At 57.4% G+C, this 14792-nt stretch overlaps 1 protein-coding gene across 1 annotated transcript in view; it reads right to left on the reverse strand.

Annotated features, from left to right (window-relative positions):
• Positions 1–926: 926 nt before the first annotated feature.
• Positions 927–14792, reverse strand: part of CABLES1 (Cdk5 and Abl enzyme substrate 1) — a 105011-nt gene continuing 91145 nt past the window's right edge. The window contains exons 8-10 of the mRNA XM_054180207.1: positions 6346–6452; positions 5306–5513; positions 927–1162 (exon numbers count right to left, since the gene is read on the reverse strand). Of these exons, the coding sequence (XP_054036182.1) occupies positions 1022–1162; positions 5306–5513; positions 6346–6452 (456 nt within the window). The 3' untranslated portion in view covers positions 927–1021. The remainder of the gene's footprint in view (positions 1163–5305; positions 5514–6345; positions 6453–14792) is intronic.

The raw sequence follows: 14792 nt of genomic DNA on the forward strand, positions 1-14792 counted from the left end.
CTTCCATTTCATGTGAATAAAACACTGTTTTAAATAGAGCACAGTACCTGTGCTTAGGATGCACTCTAACATAGAGCACGGAAATAACACCACTACAGAGTGCAAGTCTAACCATCTCCACAGAGGGAAAAGTGGCTGAACACAAGGGGTCTGGGAAAACCAGGACATGGGGGGGGGGACAAAAGCTCAGCCTGATGCTTTCAGCTCTGTCACAGACATGACTGCAGACTCAAGGTCAAGCTGCTGACCCTCCTTTCTCTCGCGGCGGTAGCAGTGCAACCCTCTCGGCGGCTCAAACCAAACCGAACCGACCACAAACCAAGCCAAGTGTCCCCCAGAATGATCCCAACTACCACTTTTCCAGGGAGTGAACAGGTCAGGACACCTTGGTCTTCACCACTTGGCAAGAGCTGAAGCCACCCAGCTGGGCTGAGCTCAGTTTGGTGCCAGGCACACACACACACGCACACGCACGCAGGCGCAGGCACGGACACGCACACGCACCACCCCACAGCAAAAAGTGCACTTTCAGTTGCTGATACAAAAATAGATTGGCACATTCTGTTGGACACAGTGAAGATGTCCTCTTTAAAAGCTTTGTGTGGCTTTCTCTCACGGGGAGAAGTCCTCTGGGAAGTTGCAGCAGGTCTGTAGAAGGAGCTCTATGAGAATGCACTCCGGCGGGCCGCCGCCAGGGCTTGGGTGACGATGATGAAGAAGGGCAGGGGGCGGTCACACGGAGCCCGCCCTTCAGATCCTTGCCCACTTTTCCAGCTGGAGCTCCCCACAGGCAGGGGTCAGCCACCACCCAGCCTCAGCACGGGAACCACTCACCACCAGCCCTCAGACACCGCCGCCAGCGCCTGCCCAGGCCGAGGCGCTCCCCGCCTGGCGCCGGGCACAGCCTGGTGGGGCGCAGGGGGAAGCGTGGGGAGGCTGCTTTTGCATTTCCAGTAGTAAGGGTGGCTGCAGAGAGCCAGGTGGGAACAGTCAGGAGCCCTTCCCTGCAGGGCAGCCAGTGCTAGGAGTTCTGCACCAGGCGTCTGTAGTGTGGCATCACCTCGTGCTCGGGGAGGTGCAGGGCGAACTCCAAGGCCACCAGCACCGGGAACTCGAAGGCGATCAGCTCCCTCCTGTTCAGCCGGAACTTCTCTTCCAGTTTCTGCAACCAAGGCAGCAAGTGACACAGAGTCAGGCCTTGGGCACCAAGATTTGCCCTCCCAGGGCTTCCCTGCAGCTGGCACAATTCACAGCATGCCTGCTGCTGGCACTAAAACCTCTGCCCTGCCCCGCCGGCGCAGCTCCGGCGTCAGGGAATGGGAGCAGGAGCAACTGGATCTGCTCACTCCAGGGCCTGGAGGGGCTGCAGGGGAGCTGGGGAGGGACTTGTGACAGGGGCTGGGAGTGACAGGGTGAGGGACAATGGATTGAAGGTGGCAGAGGGCAGATTGAGACTGAGGATGAGGAAGAAATTCTTTGCAGTGAGGGTGGTGAGACTCTGGCACAGGTTGCCCAGGGAGGCTGTGGCTGCCTCCTCCCTGGAGGTGTTCAAGGCTGAGTGCTGAGCTGCAGCCAGAGCAGGGAGAGCAGCAGCACAGGGAGGGGATTCTGCCCCTCTGCTCTGCTCTGACCACCTCCAGCACTGCCTCCAGCTCTGGGGCCCCCAGTACAACAAGGACCTGGAGCTGCTGGAGTGGGTCCAGAGGAGGCTACAAAGATGAACAGAGGGCTGCAGAACCTCCCCTGTGGGGACAGGCTGAGAGAGTTGGGGCTGTGCAGCCTGCAGAAGAGAAGGCTCTGGGGAGAACTTAGAGCAACCTTCCAGTACCTGAGGGGCTCCAGGAGAGCTGGGGAGGGACTTGTGACAGGGGCTGGGAGTGACAGGGTGAGGGACAATGGATTGAAGGTGGAAGAGGGGAGACTGAGACTGGAGATGAGGAAGAAATTCTTCACAGTGAGGGTGGTGAGACTCTGGCACAGGCTGCCCAGGGAGGCTGTGGACGTTCCCTTCCCTGGAGGTGTTCAAGGCCAGGTTGGACAGGACCTTGAGCAACCTGCTGTAGTGTGAGGTGTCCCTGCCCATGGCAGGGGGTTGGAACTGGATGAGCCTTGAGGTCCCTTCCAACCCAACCCATTCTGGGAGTCCATGTTGCTCTGACCCCTTCTTGTGAAGCTGAGCTTACAAAGCTCATCCTGCTGTGCTGCTCATCCTGCTGTGCTGCTCCTGCTGTGCTGCTCATCCTGCTGTGCTGCTCATCCTGCTGTGCTGCTCATCCTGCTGTGCTCTCCACTCCCCCCACCTCCAGCAGATGGAGGATCACAGTGATCACCACACAGGAAGAGGGAAGTGCTGGTGTGATGCAAACACTGAGTTCCCCTCTGCACTGCCATGCCATCCTCCAGCTGACTGCCCACAGCTTCCCTGCCCTACCTGACATCCCCACTTCCCCTTTCAGCACCCTGCTGGGGGGATTGTTTCTGCTGCAGCCAGGTACATTTGATCTCAATACCTCAGAGGCAGCACCCTCAGGAGCAGTGAGCCATGGAACCCACCAGCCTCAGGAGGGATGTGAAGGGTTTCACAGCTGGCTTTCTGCTGTCCCTTACCAACCCTGCCAGCTGCTCTGCTGTTTTCACTGGATGTGGCTGCCTGTCTCCAGCTGCTCAGAGGTGTTTCTGCCCCTCAGCCTCTCCTTAGGCTCTCCCTGGCTTGCTGCTTCTCCACTCACTGGGCCTGCTGAAGAGGTCACAACCTCTTAAAGATGGTGCAGTGTTTCAGGGTGCCAAGAGAGGCCCCAGCTCCCACTGGGGGTTTTCTGGTTACTCAGAGGGCTTTCTAACACACTCAGTGTTGGCTCATCCCTGGCACTGTGGCACAAGGGCATGAGCCCTGCCCCCAGCCAAGCCCCTGTGTCCCTTGAACTGGGGGAGCTGGTTGTGGCCAAGCTAAGGCTGCCTGCCTCACTTTCTGAGGCAGTCAGCCAGGTTGGCATCTTGGTGCTTGCAAAGGGCTGTGCAGTGACCCTCCCCTGTTGCCCCTTCCCCGTGGAGTGGGTGGGAGACCTTACTCTGCAGAAAACCAGCTGGGGTGAGGGGTTCCAGTGGGAACACTTGGTTAGGTTTCCTTGCCTCAGAGCTCAACTGAAGGGAACACAAACTTGGTAGTCTCTTAGACCCCTCCTGAAGCTAGCATCTGCATTCACCTCCCAGAGAGGAGTCCTTACTCATGGAAGAGCTCCAAGCTCCCTGCCATGGGCAGGGACACCTCTCAACTGGACACAGCTGCTCAAGGCCTCATCCAGCCTGGCCTTGAACACCCCTGGGAGGGAACAGGGAGCAAGTTCATGAGACTGTGACCAACAGTGCTCTACAGGGGCTGGTGGTTAGAGCTGGGAGGTCATCAGGGAATCATACATTCATGAATGGGTTGGGCTGGAAGGGACCTCAAAGCTCATCCAGTTCCAGCCCCTGCCACAGGCAGGGACACTTCCACCAGCCCAGCTTGCTCAAGGCCTCATCCAGCCTGGCCTTGAACAGCTCCAGGGAGGAGGCAGCCACAGCCTCCCTGGGCAGCCTGTGCCAGTGTACTGATTGCTGACACTCTTGAAAGCAGAAACAGCCAAATGGATTTCCTGAGCATTAGCTTTGGAGCTGCACTGACAGAAGGGTGCTCAGGGACCTCCCAGACCACACAGCATCTGACACCAGGGCCTTTGATCCCAGCAACCAAGCTTCCCATTGATCACCACACAGAGGTGCAACCAACAACGGCCTCCAGCTGGCACCCTGGAGGAGTGTGGGCAGCCAGCAGCAGGCTCAGGCAGCACACAGACCCTGGCAGCTGGTGCAGGGGGCAGCTGGTGCGGGGGGGCAGCTGGTGCGGGGGGGGCAGCGGCAGCTGGTGCGGGGGGGGCAGCTGGTGCAGGGGGGCAGCTGGTGCAGCTGGTGCAGGGGGGCAGCTGCAGCTGGTGCAGGGGCAGGGTGCAGCTGGTGCAGGGGGCAGCGGCAGCTGGTGCAGGGGGCAGCTGGTGCAGGGGGGCAGCTGGTGCAGGGGGCAGCTGGTGCAGGGGGGCAGCGGCAGCTGGTGCAGGGGGGCAGCGGCAGCTGGTGCAGGGGGGCAGGTGGTGCAGGGGGGCAGCTGCAGCTGGTGCAGGGGGACAGGTGGTGCAGGGGGGCAGCTGCAGCTGGTGCAGGGGGACAGGTGGTGCAGGGGGGCAGCTGCAGCTGGTGCAGGGGGGCAGCTGCAGCTGGTGCAGGGGGCAGCTGGTGCAGGGGGCAGCGGCAGCTGGTGCAGGGGGCAGCTGGTGCAGGGGGCAGTGGCAGCTGGTGCAGGGGGCAGCTGGTGCAGGGGGCAGCTGGTGCAGGGAGGCAGCTGGTGCAGGGGCAGCGGCAGCTGGTGCGGGGGGGCAGCTGGTGCGGGGGGGCAGCTGGTGCGGGGGGGCAGCTGGTGCGGGGGGGCAGCTGCAGCTGGTGCAGGGGGGCAGGTGGTGCAGGGGGGCAGGTGGTGCAGGGGGCAGCTGGTGCAGGGGGCAGCGGCAGCTGGTGCAGGGGGGCAGCTGGTGCAGGGGGCAGCTGGTGCAGGGGGCAGCTGGTGCAGGGGGCAGCGGCAGCTGGTGCAGGGGGCAGCTGGTGCAGGGGCAGCGGCAGCTGGTGCAGGGGGCAGCTGGTGCAGGGGGGCAGCTGCAGCTGGTGCGGGGGGGCAGCTGCAGCTGGTGCAGGGGGCAGCGGCAGCTGGTGCAGGGGGGCAGCTGGTGCAGGGGGCAGCGGCAGCTGGTGCAGGGGGCAGCTGGTGCAGGGGGCAGCGGCAGCTGGTGCAGGGGGGCAGCTGGTGCAGGGGGCAGGGGCAGCTGGTGCAGGGGGGCAGCTGTTGCAGGGGGGCAGCTGTTGCAGGGGGCAGCTGTTGCAGGGGGCAGCGGCAGCTGTTGCAGGGGGGCAGCTGGTGCAGGGGGGCAGCTGGTGCAGGGGGCAGCTGGTGCAGGGGGGCAGCGGCAGCTGGTGCAGGGGGGCAGCTGGTGCGGGGGGGCAGCTGGTGCGGGGGGGCAGCTGGTGCAGGGGGGCAGCTGGTGCAGGGGGCAGCTGGTGCAGGGGGGCAGCTGCAGCTGGTGCAGGGGGCAGCGGCAGCTGGTGCAGAGGGCAGCTGGTGCAGGGGGGCAGCTGCAGCTGGTGCAGGGGGCAGCGGCAGCTGGTGCAGGGGGGCAGCTGCAGCTGGTGCAGGGGGACAGGTGGTGCAGGGGGGCAGCTGCAGCTGGTGCAGGGGGACAGCTGCAGCTGGTGCAGGGGCAGGTACAGGCCTGTGCATACGTACATCTATCAGATGCTTGACTTCGTGCTTTCTGAGGTCACTGCCAATTTTGGCTGCTAAGAGGACACAGGCTCCAGCACAAAGCTTTCTGTTCTGCTTGTTCAGCTTCCCCTTGAGGGCCAGCTTCTCAAAGTAGACAAAGGCCATGGCCACCGTGGGCTCCTCGAAGCCACACTCCTCTTGCGCCAGCTTCCGCATCTCCCTCTTCAGGCTGAGGAGAGAGAGCAGACAAGGAGGCCCTGAGCTGCGCTCTGAACCCTGCCTGGCCTCACCCTGCCAGGCATGCTGCCTAGTCAGACACAGGGGACAAGGGAGCTGCACTTCCTGGGCAGCTGTCTCTGTGCTGTGTCCTGGGGACACGTGTCACAGGCCCCCAGCCTCCCCCCCGCAGGTAGCTGTGTCAGGCTCCAAAGCAGCTGAAGAGCTCTGACATGTTTAGCAGCTCTGCTCCAGCAGGAGCCTTCAGCTGCAGCTGATGTGCTAACAGCAGCCTCAACACCCCTGATGTCTGCAGCCTGGGCTGGGCAGGCCTCCCATGCACCGCAGCACTGCCTGGCTGCACAGCAAGGGAACTCAGCACCCTTCTGGCACCTCAGCCCTTGGCCTGCTCACTGCTCCAGTGAAGCTCTGCGCTGCGCTGGGAGCAGTGATCCAGCACTGCAGCCCTGCTGCTGACACTTGTTTTGCCCCTGGCTGTGCCAAGGCACCAAGGTCAGCATTCCTCTTTCCTCAGCCTCTTCACAGTGAGTGCCAGGGTGGTGTCCTTGCTCTGGCTCTTTCAGCACAGTGCATGCCCAGCTCGCATTCCCACCCCATTAGATGCCACATTTGACCCCTGCCCAGCAGGTGCTTGCCCATGTCTGTTTGCCCCTGGGCTTCTGCACTCAGTCCCCCCATCCAAGCAACCTGCATCTCTGCTGGCCACTGCTCCTGCAAGATCCCTCAGTGCTGTGCTCTCCCCCACCCCCCTTGCACAAGAGCAACTGCACTGCCAGGGGAGGCAGCTGTGGCATGCTGCAGCCTTCCCAAGCTTGCCAACATACCTTCTTATCTTACTGAGGGTGAGCTTGATGTGAGGGAACTTCTCCTTAAAGGTCTCATTCATGTCCTTCTTGAGATCTGATGGCTTCACGTAGTCTATGACTGTGGTCTGGAACACATGGCCAAGAGAGAGTCACTCTTGGGGTCTGTAACTACCAGCAGCACTTAATCCTCCACAGACAGCAGACAGGAGCCAGCTGGTCCCAGGGCTTGCAGCAGGGAGGAGAATTCAGTCTGCATTGAGGCAAGCCCTGGTGACTGCTCCCTCAGAACAAGTGGCCTGAGGTTTGGGGCGACCACAGGAGCACAGGATCACAGACCAGAGGATGTCAGGGGTTGGAAGGGACCTCTGGAGATCATGGGGTCCAACCCTCTGCCAAAGCACAGGTCACACAGGAACACAGCCAGGTGGGGCTGGAAAGTCTCCCTTCTGCAGCCAGCCTCTGTCTCCCCTGGGACACCTCCAGCCCTGGGGAGATTCTCCAGAACTGAGGCAGATCCTCCTTAGAAGGAGAAAAGCTCTTTTTAAATCGTTCTACTTAAAGCACTCAGAGGCTGGAGAAGCAGCCCATGGCTTCACACTGGCCATGGGCAGGGGGTGGAGCTGTCTGGCACCTTGGGGATTTGTCAGTTTTACCCTGTTGATAAGAATCTCCTCCCCCCAGCCCCCAGTACTGCTGCTTCCTGCCAGACAACAGCAGCTGTGAGACACCAGAATGAAATCCAGCTGCAAGCTGCTGTGTGCTGCCTGGGTCCCTCTAGCAGGCTGACAGCAGCAGGGCTGACTGAGCACATCGGCTCATCTTGGCAGAGCCATGCTGGAGAGCTCAGCTACCTGCCCTTATTCTCCAGAACAGGAACTGGGCCACTTGTTTATTCCCACACCCCCCTTGATTTTGTTCTTCCCAGCTGGCTCTGAGCAGTGGCTGCTCAGCTGGGACCTGCAGAGATGTGCCTGTGGGACCATGCCCAGCAGAGAGGGCAACCTGTGCCAGTGCCTCACCACCCACACTCCAAAGAATTTCTTCCTCATCTCCAGTCTCAATCTGCCCTCTCCCAGCTCAAAGCCATTGTCCTCATCCTGGCACTCCCAGCCCTTATCCAAAGTCCCTCCCCAGCTCTCCTGGAGCCCCTTCAGGCACTGGAAGGTTGCTCTAAGGTCTCCCCAGAGCCTTCCCTTCTCCAGGCTGAACAGCCCCAACTCTCCCAGCCTGTCCCCACACAGGAGGTTCTCCAGCCCTCTGATTATCTTGGTGGCCTCCTCTGGACCCTCTCCAACAGTTCCATGTCCTTTGCTGGGGGCACCAGAACCTCACCAGTACCCCTCCTGTATCTGTTTCTAATCAGACACCTTAGGAACCCTCTGTCACATCACAGCTGGGGCTCCTCCCCAGCCCTCTTCTCCAGACCCTTCCCCAGCATGGTTGCCCTTCTCTGGACCTGCTCCAGCCTCTCAACGTCCTCCTTGGAGTGAGAGGCCCAAAACTGAACCTAGCACTGAAGCTGTGGCCTCAGCAGTGCCCAGTACAGGGCACAATCCCTGCCCTGCTCCTGCTGGCCACCTGGGCACCCCCTGGCTCATCTTCAGCTGGCTCTAAACTCAGCCAATCCTGCTGGAGCAGTGGTGGAAAAGGTGAGAGCTTCCTTCTTTAGACTACAACAGCCTCAACAGTGCAGGTAAAGGCAGCAGAAGCTGCCTCCTGTTCAGAGTTATTCCTGTTCAGGGATTGGAGCCTGAAAGATTCAGGAGTTCACCAAGCAAATAATCTCAAAAGTGCCTCTTTGAACTACAGCCCCTGGAAGGCTGCCAGTTTCTTTTACAGGGTTAACACACTCAAATCAACCTGAATTAATTCCCTGTGTCACTGTTATCAAAGATGTGCTCCTTGGGGTTCTCAGCCAAACACAGCATCAGGCTTCAAACACAACCCTTTGCCCCCACTGTGATCCTCTGCTCCCCGAGGCTCTGCAGGAGAAGGTCAGCAGCTGAGAAAAGAAAAGAAAGGAAAAGAAGAAACAAAAAAGGGAAAGAAAAAAAAAAAGGGAAAGAAAAAAAAAAGGGAAAGAAAAAGGGGGGAAAAAAAGGAAAGAAGAAAAGAAAAAAAAAAGGAAAAAAAAAGGAAAAAAGAAAAAAAAGAAAAAAGGGAAAAAAGAAGGAAAAAGGAAAAAAGAAAAAAGCAGAAAAAGGAATAAAGAAGAAAAAAATTAAAAGATAAAAAAAGAAAAAAGGAAAAAGGAAAAAAGGAAAAAGGGAAAGAAAAAGAAAAAAGAAGGAAAAAGGGGGGAAAAGAAGGAAAAAAGGAGAACCAAAAAAGAAGAAAAAAAGGAAAAAATAAGGAAAGAAAAAGAAGGAAAAAAGAGGAGAAAAAAGAAGGAAAAAAGAGAACAAATAGGGGGAAAAAAGGAAAGAAAAAGAAAAAAGAAGGGGGAAAAAGGGAAAACAGAAGGGAAAAAGGAGAACAAAAAAGAGGGAAAAAAGGAACAAAGAAAAAAAGGAAAATAGAAAAAAGAAGGGAAAAGGGAAAAAGAAGGAGAAAGAACAAAAAAGGGGAAAAAAGGAAAAAATAAAAAAGGAAAGAAAAAGAAAAAAGAAGGGAAAAAGGAAAAAAGGAAAAAATGAGAACAAAAAAGGGAAAAGGAAAAAAAAAAGGAAAGAAAAAGAAAAAAGAAGGGAAAAAGGAAAAAAGAAGGAAAAAATGAGAACAAAAAAGGGAAAAAAGGAAAAAAAAGGAAAGAAAAATAAAAAAGAAGGGAAAAAGGAAAAAAGAGAACAAAAAAGGGGGGAAAAGGAAAGGAAAAAAGAAAAAAGGGGAGAAAAGAAGGAAAAAAGAAGGAAAAAAGAACAAAAAAGGGAAAAAAAGGAAAAAAGAAAAAAGGAAAGAAAAAGAAAAAAGAACAGGAAAAGGGAAAAAAGAAGGAAAAAAGGAGAACAAAAAAGGGGGAAAAAAAGGAAAAGAAAGAAAAAATAGGGGGGGGAAAAGAAAGAAGACAAGAAGAAGGTAAAAAAAGGGCTGTTTGGAGATGCTGAATTTCCAGCTCAGGAAGTGGCCTGCAGAGCAGGGTGATGGCACTGAGGGACACTGCAGCACAGTGCTCCTGACCTTGCTGCTCCTGCTGCAAGGCAGAGCAGGGCCAGAATGTGCTGTGTCATCATGCAGGGCTGCTGGGAGGCTGCAGGGGCAGGGCAGGGAGCAGTTGGAAGCCACACTGGAGAGCTGCAGCCTGGCTGTGCTCTGCAGCAGCCCTGGCAAGGGCAGGCTGCCAGCCAGCTGGCTGGAGAAGCACTGCAGGCCTGTGTGACCTGCTTCTGATTAGTGCTGGGGAGATGGCAGCTCGTGGGGACATCACCCAGGCACTGCACTTCAGCACCCAAAGCAGGTTCCAAGAGCATCCCTTGGGCACAGGCAGGTGCCTGCTGCAGGGATGGTACCAGAGGGGGGTGACTCTAAGTCAAGGTGCTGCTGACATGAGGAACATGGACATGAAGAACAGAGACATGAGGAACATGGATGTTGCAGTGGGTGTCCAGAGAAGGGCCAGGAGGAGGAGCAGAGGGCTGGAGCTGCTCTGCTCTGGAGACAGCCTGAGAGAGTTGGGGTTGTGCAGGCTGGAGAGGAGAAGGCTCCCAGGAGACCTAATTGTGGCCTTCCAGGATCTGCAGGGGGCTCCAAGAAGGCTGGGGAGGAACTTTTGAGGGTGTCAGGGAGTGAAGGACTGGGGGGTGTGGAGCAAAAGTAGAAGTGGGGAGATTCAGCTTGGATGTGAGGAAGAAGTTGTTCCCCATGAGGGTGGTGAGAGCCTGGCACAGGTTGCCCAGGGAGGTGGTGGCAGCCTCATGCCTGGAGGTGTTTGCAGCCAGGCTGGATGTGGCTGTGGGCAACTTGCTGTAGTGTGAGGTTGGAACTGGCTGATCCTTGAGCTCCCTTCCAACCCTGACAGTTCTGTGATTCTATGGACATGAGGAACACGGACATGAGGAACAAGGTTCCTTGGGGGCTGTCATGCCCTGGGACAGGCTGCCCAGGGCACTGGTGGAGCCCCCATCCCTAGAAGGGTTGCAAAGCTGGTGCTGTGGCTTAGTGGTGAGCTGGCAGTGCTGGGTGAAGGGTTGGACTTGGTGGTCTGCAAGGTGCATTCCCCCCAGAAAGACTCCATGAGTCCATCAGCTGGCCCTTCCTGCTCTGGCTGCACTGCAGAGCAGGCAGCTCACAGGCTCCTGTGTCTCTGTGCTCCTAACAGGCAGGAGTGCAAGGTCAGCCTCAGGCCTGTTCAGGGAGCTGCCCGGCTCTGCACGGCAGGGGGCAGCCTCTGCTGGAGGAGCTCAGGGAGGCAGTGCTGAGCCTGGAGGTGCAGTGGTCCCCAGGAGGCTCTGGAAGAGGAAGGAGTGCTCTGCCTGGCAGAGCAAGCTCCCATTCCAGAGGGGTTTAGGGATCTGCAGGAATTGCTGTTTTGGCAGCACCAGCCAGGAAGACATCTGTCAACCAGGACATGGTGCTTCCCTCCCCCTGCCCCCAGCAGGGCATTTTTGTACCTCTCTGTTCACACTGCAGTGGAGTCTGCAGCCTCTCCCATGAAGCACCACAAAGTGAAGCAGGATTTAAAGAGGACCAACACAGTTCCTAGGAGCTGTGGAGCTGGTGCTGGCAAAGTACTGAAGCTGCTGCTTCAGAATCATCCCAACCCTCACTGGAAAGAATTTCTTCCTAATCTGCAGCCTAAATCTCCCCTCTGCCATCCTCAATCTGTTGCTCCTCATTCTGGCACTCCCAGCCCTTGTCACAAGTCCCTCCCCAGCTCTCCTGGAGCCCCTTCAGGTTGCTCTGAGGATGCTCTGAGGTGTCCCTGCAGCCTTCTCTTCTCCAGGCTGAGCAGCCCCAACTCTCTCAGCCTGTCCCCACAGGGGAGGTTCTGCAACCTCTGATCATCTTTGTGGCCTCCTCTGGAGCCTCTCCAGCAGCTCCAGGTCCTTCTTGTGCTGGGGGCCCCAGAGCTGGAGGCAGTGCTGTAGGTGGGGTCTCAGGAGAGCAGAGAGGCAGAATCCCCTCCCTGTGCTGCTCTGGGTGCAGAAGTGTGCAGCCAGAAGTCCAGAGCAAACCAGAGAGCAAAGAGAAAGCAACTCTCCTTGCCCACACCTACCTGCAGGGAGGAGGCTCAGCTACTCCTTGAGAGCAGCTGAGGACCTGCAGGCAAACAGCCTCTGCAAGTCAGGGCTCATGCAGCTCACTGAGAGCACAGGACGGTGAAGTCAGTGCCAGTGAGACGAGCTCAGGCTCCCACAGAGGTGGAGGAAGTGCTTGTTGAGGGCTAGCTGCTTGTTATTGGCAGTAAAATCCAAGCTGGACCACACATTCTGTCCATCAGGCCTCAAGATAGGGCCTGGAGCACATGTCCTGTGAGGAGGGGCTGAGGGAGCTGGGGGTGTTCAGGCTGGACAAGAGGAGGCTGAAGGAGATCTCACTGCTCTCTGCAGCTCCCTGAAGGGAGGTTGGAGTGAGGAGGGGGCAGCCTCTGCTCCTTGGTGGCAAGGGACAGGAGCAGAGGCAATGGCTCCAAGCTGCCCCAGGGGAGGCTCAGGCTGGAGCTCAGGAACTATTTCTGCCCTGGAAGGGATCTCAGCCATTGGAAGAAGCTGCCCAGGGCAGTGCTGGAGTCCCCATCCCTGGGGGTGTTCCAGCAGCTGTGGCCCTGGGGCTTAGGGACATGGTTTGGTGCTGCCCCTGCAGGGCTGGGTGGAGGGCTGGGCTGGCTGAGCCTGGAGCTCTCTTCCAACCAGATCTATTCTGTGGCTGTGTGATCAAGTCTGTGGTGTTTACTGATGCAGCATTCACACAGATCTCAACATAGCTGAGGTTCTCCAAGCCTGGCACAGGCTGCCCAGGGAGGTGGTTGAATCCCCATGCCTGGAGGTGTTTCAGAGAGGCAGAGATGTGATGCTGAGGGCCGTGGCTCAGCCCCAACCCTGGCAGGGTTAGAGGATGGTTGGGCTGGGGGAGCTGAAAGGGCTTTTGCAACCCAAAGCTTTTGTGTGTCTACAACTCTGCAGTTTGATCAGTGGAGAAACCCTGCCCTGCAGAGCAGGAGCCAGGCTGCCAGGAGGCACATCCCTGCCTACAACTGTGCCCCACACCCCCCTGGGCCCATTCCTGCCACACACCTTCAGTGAGGGAGTGCAGGGGCAGTGCAGGGAGGCACATCCCCAGGCCTGCAGCTGCCAAGCATCACTGCTAAATGCTGGCCAAGGAACCCAACTTTAATTACAAGCTGGAGCTCTCCACACAAAGCAGAAGGTTCAACACTGCCATCAGAGCTGCTCTGGCGCTCACAGGAGGCAGTTCATTACAGCTGTTAATTACAGCTGCGCTCTGCTCAGCACCAGAGACTGGCTCCAGCCTGAGCACAGCAGCTCTAGACAGGGCTCACTTAGCAGGCAGGGGGCTGCCACTGCCAGGATGGCTGGGCCCAGTCACAGAAGCCCCCAGGTCTGTCACCGATGATTTGCTTTAATTGCAGCAGAGGTCGATTTTGTCTTTGGCAAAGAAAATGCCTTGAAATTACAGCCCATAATGGTCCTGTTCCCACTGCTGTGAGCTGCAGGGAGGGGGGATGCCAGCTGAGTCAGGCAGGTCTAACATGGGTGCCAGTGCAGCTTCCTGCAGTCAGTGTGCCCCTGCACCTACCCTGCCCAGTCTGATGCACACAGTGCCACAACCAGAGCAGGGCAGGGCTTGGAAGAGACCTCTGCAGACCCCTGAATCCAACCCCCCTGTCGAGGCAGGGTCACCTGGAGAAGGTCACACAGGAACACATCCAGGTGGGGTTGGAGTGTCTCCAGAGATGGAGACTCCAGCACCTCTCTGGGCAGCCCAAGGAAGGCACAAACCTTCCTTCCTTATCCTCTTTAACCTGCAAGCTCCCAGGACACTCTGGCACAACCTTTCCTTCCGTGCCCTTGGAGACCATTTCTCACTTTCCAAATGTCTTGCCATACCTCTGGTCAAGCTGCAAGTCCCCAGCTGGCTCCTCTCCTTTTTGCAGTAGGATTACTGTTATGGACCTCCAAAAGCTGTGGTTAAGCAGCATGAGGCGAAGAAGGGCATCAAAAGCTCACTCTTGGGTGGACACCTCCCATGCAGGATGCTGGCACAGAACATCAGGGCTTGGAAGGGACCTCTGGAGAGCATCCAGCCCAACCCCCCTGCCAGAGCAGGGTCACCCAGGGCAGGGCACACAGGAACACATCCAGGTGGGGTTGGAAAGTCTCCAGAGCAGACTCCACAACCTCTCTGGACAGCCTGCTCCAGGGCTCAGCACCCTCACAGGGACAAAGTTTCCCCTCTGTTCCCCTGGCACCTCCTCTGCTCCAGCTTACCCCCAGTGCCCCTTGTGCTGTGCTTGGCCATCCCTGAGCAGAGCCTGGCTCCAGCCCTGCACATCTTTATCCCCAGCAATGAGGGCAGCCCTCAGCTCCTCTGCTCCAAGCCCCAGCTCCCTCAGCCTGGGCTCACAGGGAGATGTTCCACTGCCTGCAGCAGCTCTGTGGCTCTGTGCTGGACTCTCTCAGCCAGTTCCCTGAGGTCCTTCTTGAATAGAGAGGCCCAGAACTGGACACAATATTCCAGATGTGGCCTCAGCAGGGCAGAGTAGAGGAGGAGGAGAGCCACTCTGACCTACTAACCAACTTCCCTCCAATACACCCCAGGATACCATTGGACTTGTTGGCCACTACCCTGGCTGCCCTGTTTTGACTCACCCAACCATGTCCATCTCAACACCAAGCTGAAAAGGTCTGAGGTGGTCCTGGAGGACTCAGAGTGCCTGGTGCACATCTGCACCCTGAGGAAGGGCAGGAACCCAGCAGTGACTGCTAAAGCTGCGCTCCCTTTGGGTGCTGCTCTGCAAGGTCTCTGAGGGCAGGCAGCTCCCTGCCCATGACAACAGGCAAATCAAAACCTAACAAGTATTTCCTCACCCAGATGGAGCTGCTATGGAAGGCTGACACTTTGTGGGCTGGCAGCCAAAAACTACCTTGCCCACACCAAAAGCCAAAGTGGCTGAGAGCGAGCAGGGGACAGACCGAAGCTCTCATTTGCAGGCTTAGCACAAACACAGCCTCAGAGCTCAGTTAAGTCTCCCTCTGCCACAGTCAGGATGCTCCTGCCAGCAAGGAGAGAAGCTTCAATCTACATGAAACACTTCACATCCTTTTCCTTTGAAGTAGGAGCACCCAAGAGCATCTCAATCAAATAAAGGCCAGGGCTGGGGGGCAGAAAAACTGCAAGGGCTGCACCTCGGCATACAGTAGCAACGTCTTAAACAGCAGCTCCTCTCCCAAGCTAAGGGAGAACACTTCAGACCTCAAGGTTTGAAGGCATAGAACCACTGGATTGTTTGGGCTGGCCCTCTGCGATCCTCCAGTCCAACCTCAACCCAGCCCCACCATGGCCACCAA

The sequence above is a fragment of the Dryobates pubescens genome, chromosome 3 (genome assembly GCF_014839835.1).
Source record: "Dryobates pubescens isolate bDryPub1 chromosome 3, bDryPub1.pri, whole genome shotgun sequence".
NCBI lineage: Eukaryota > Metazoa > Chordata > Aves > Piciformes > Picidae > Dryobates > Dryobates pubescens.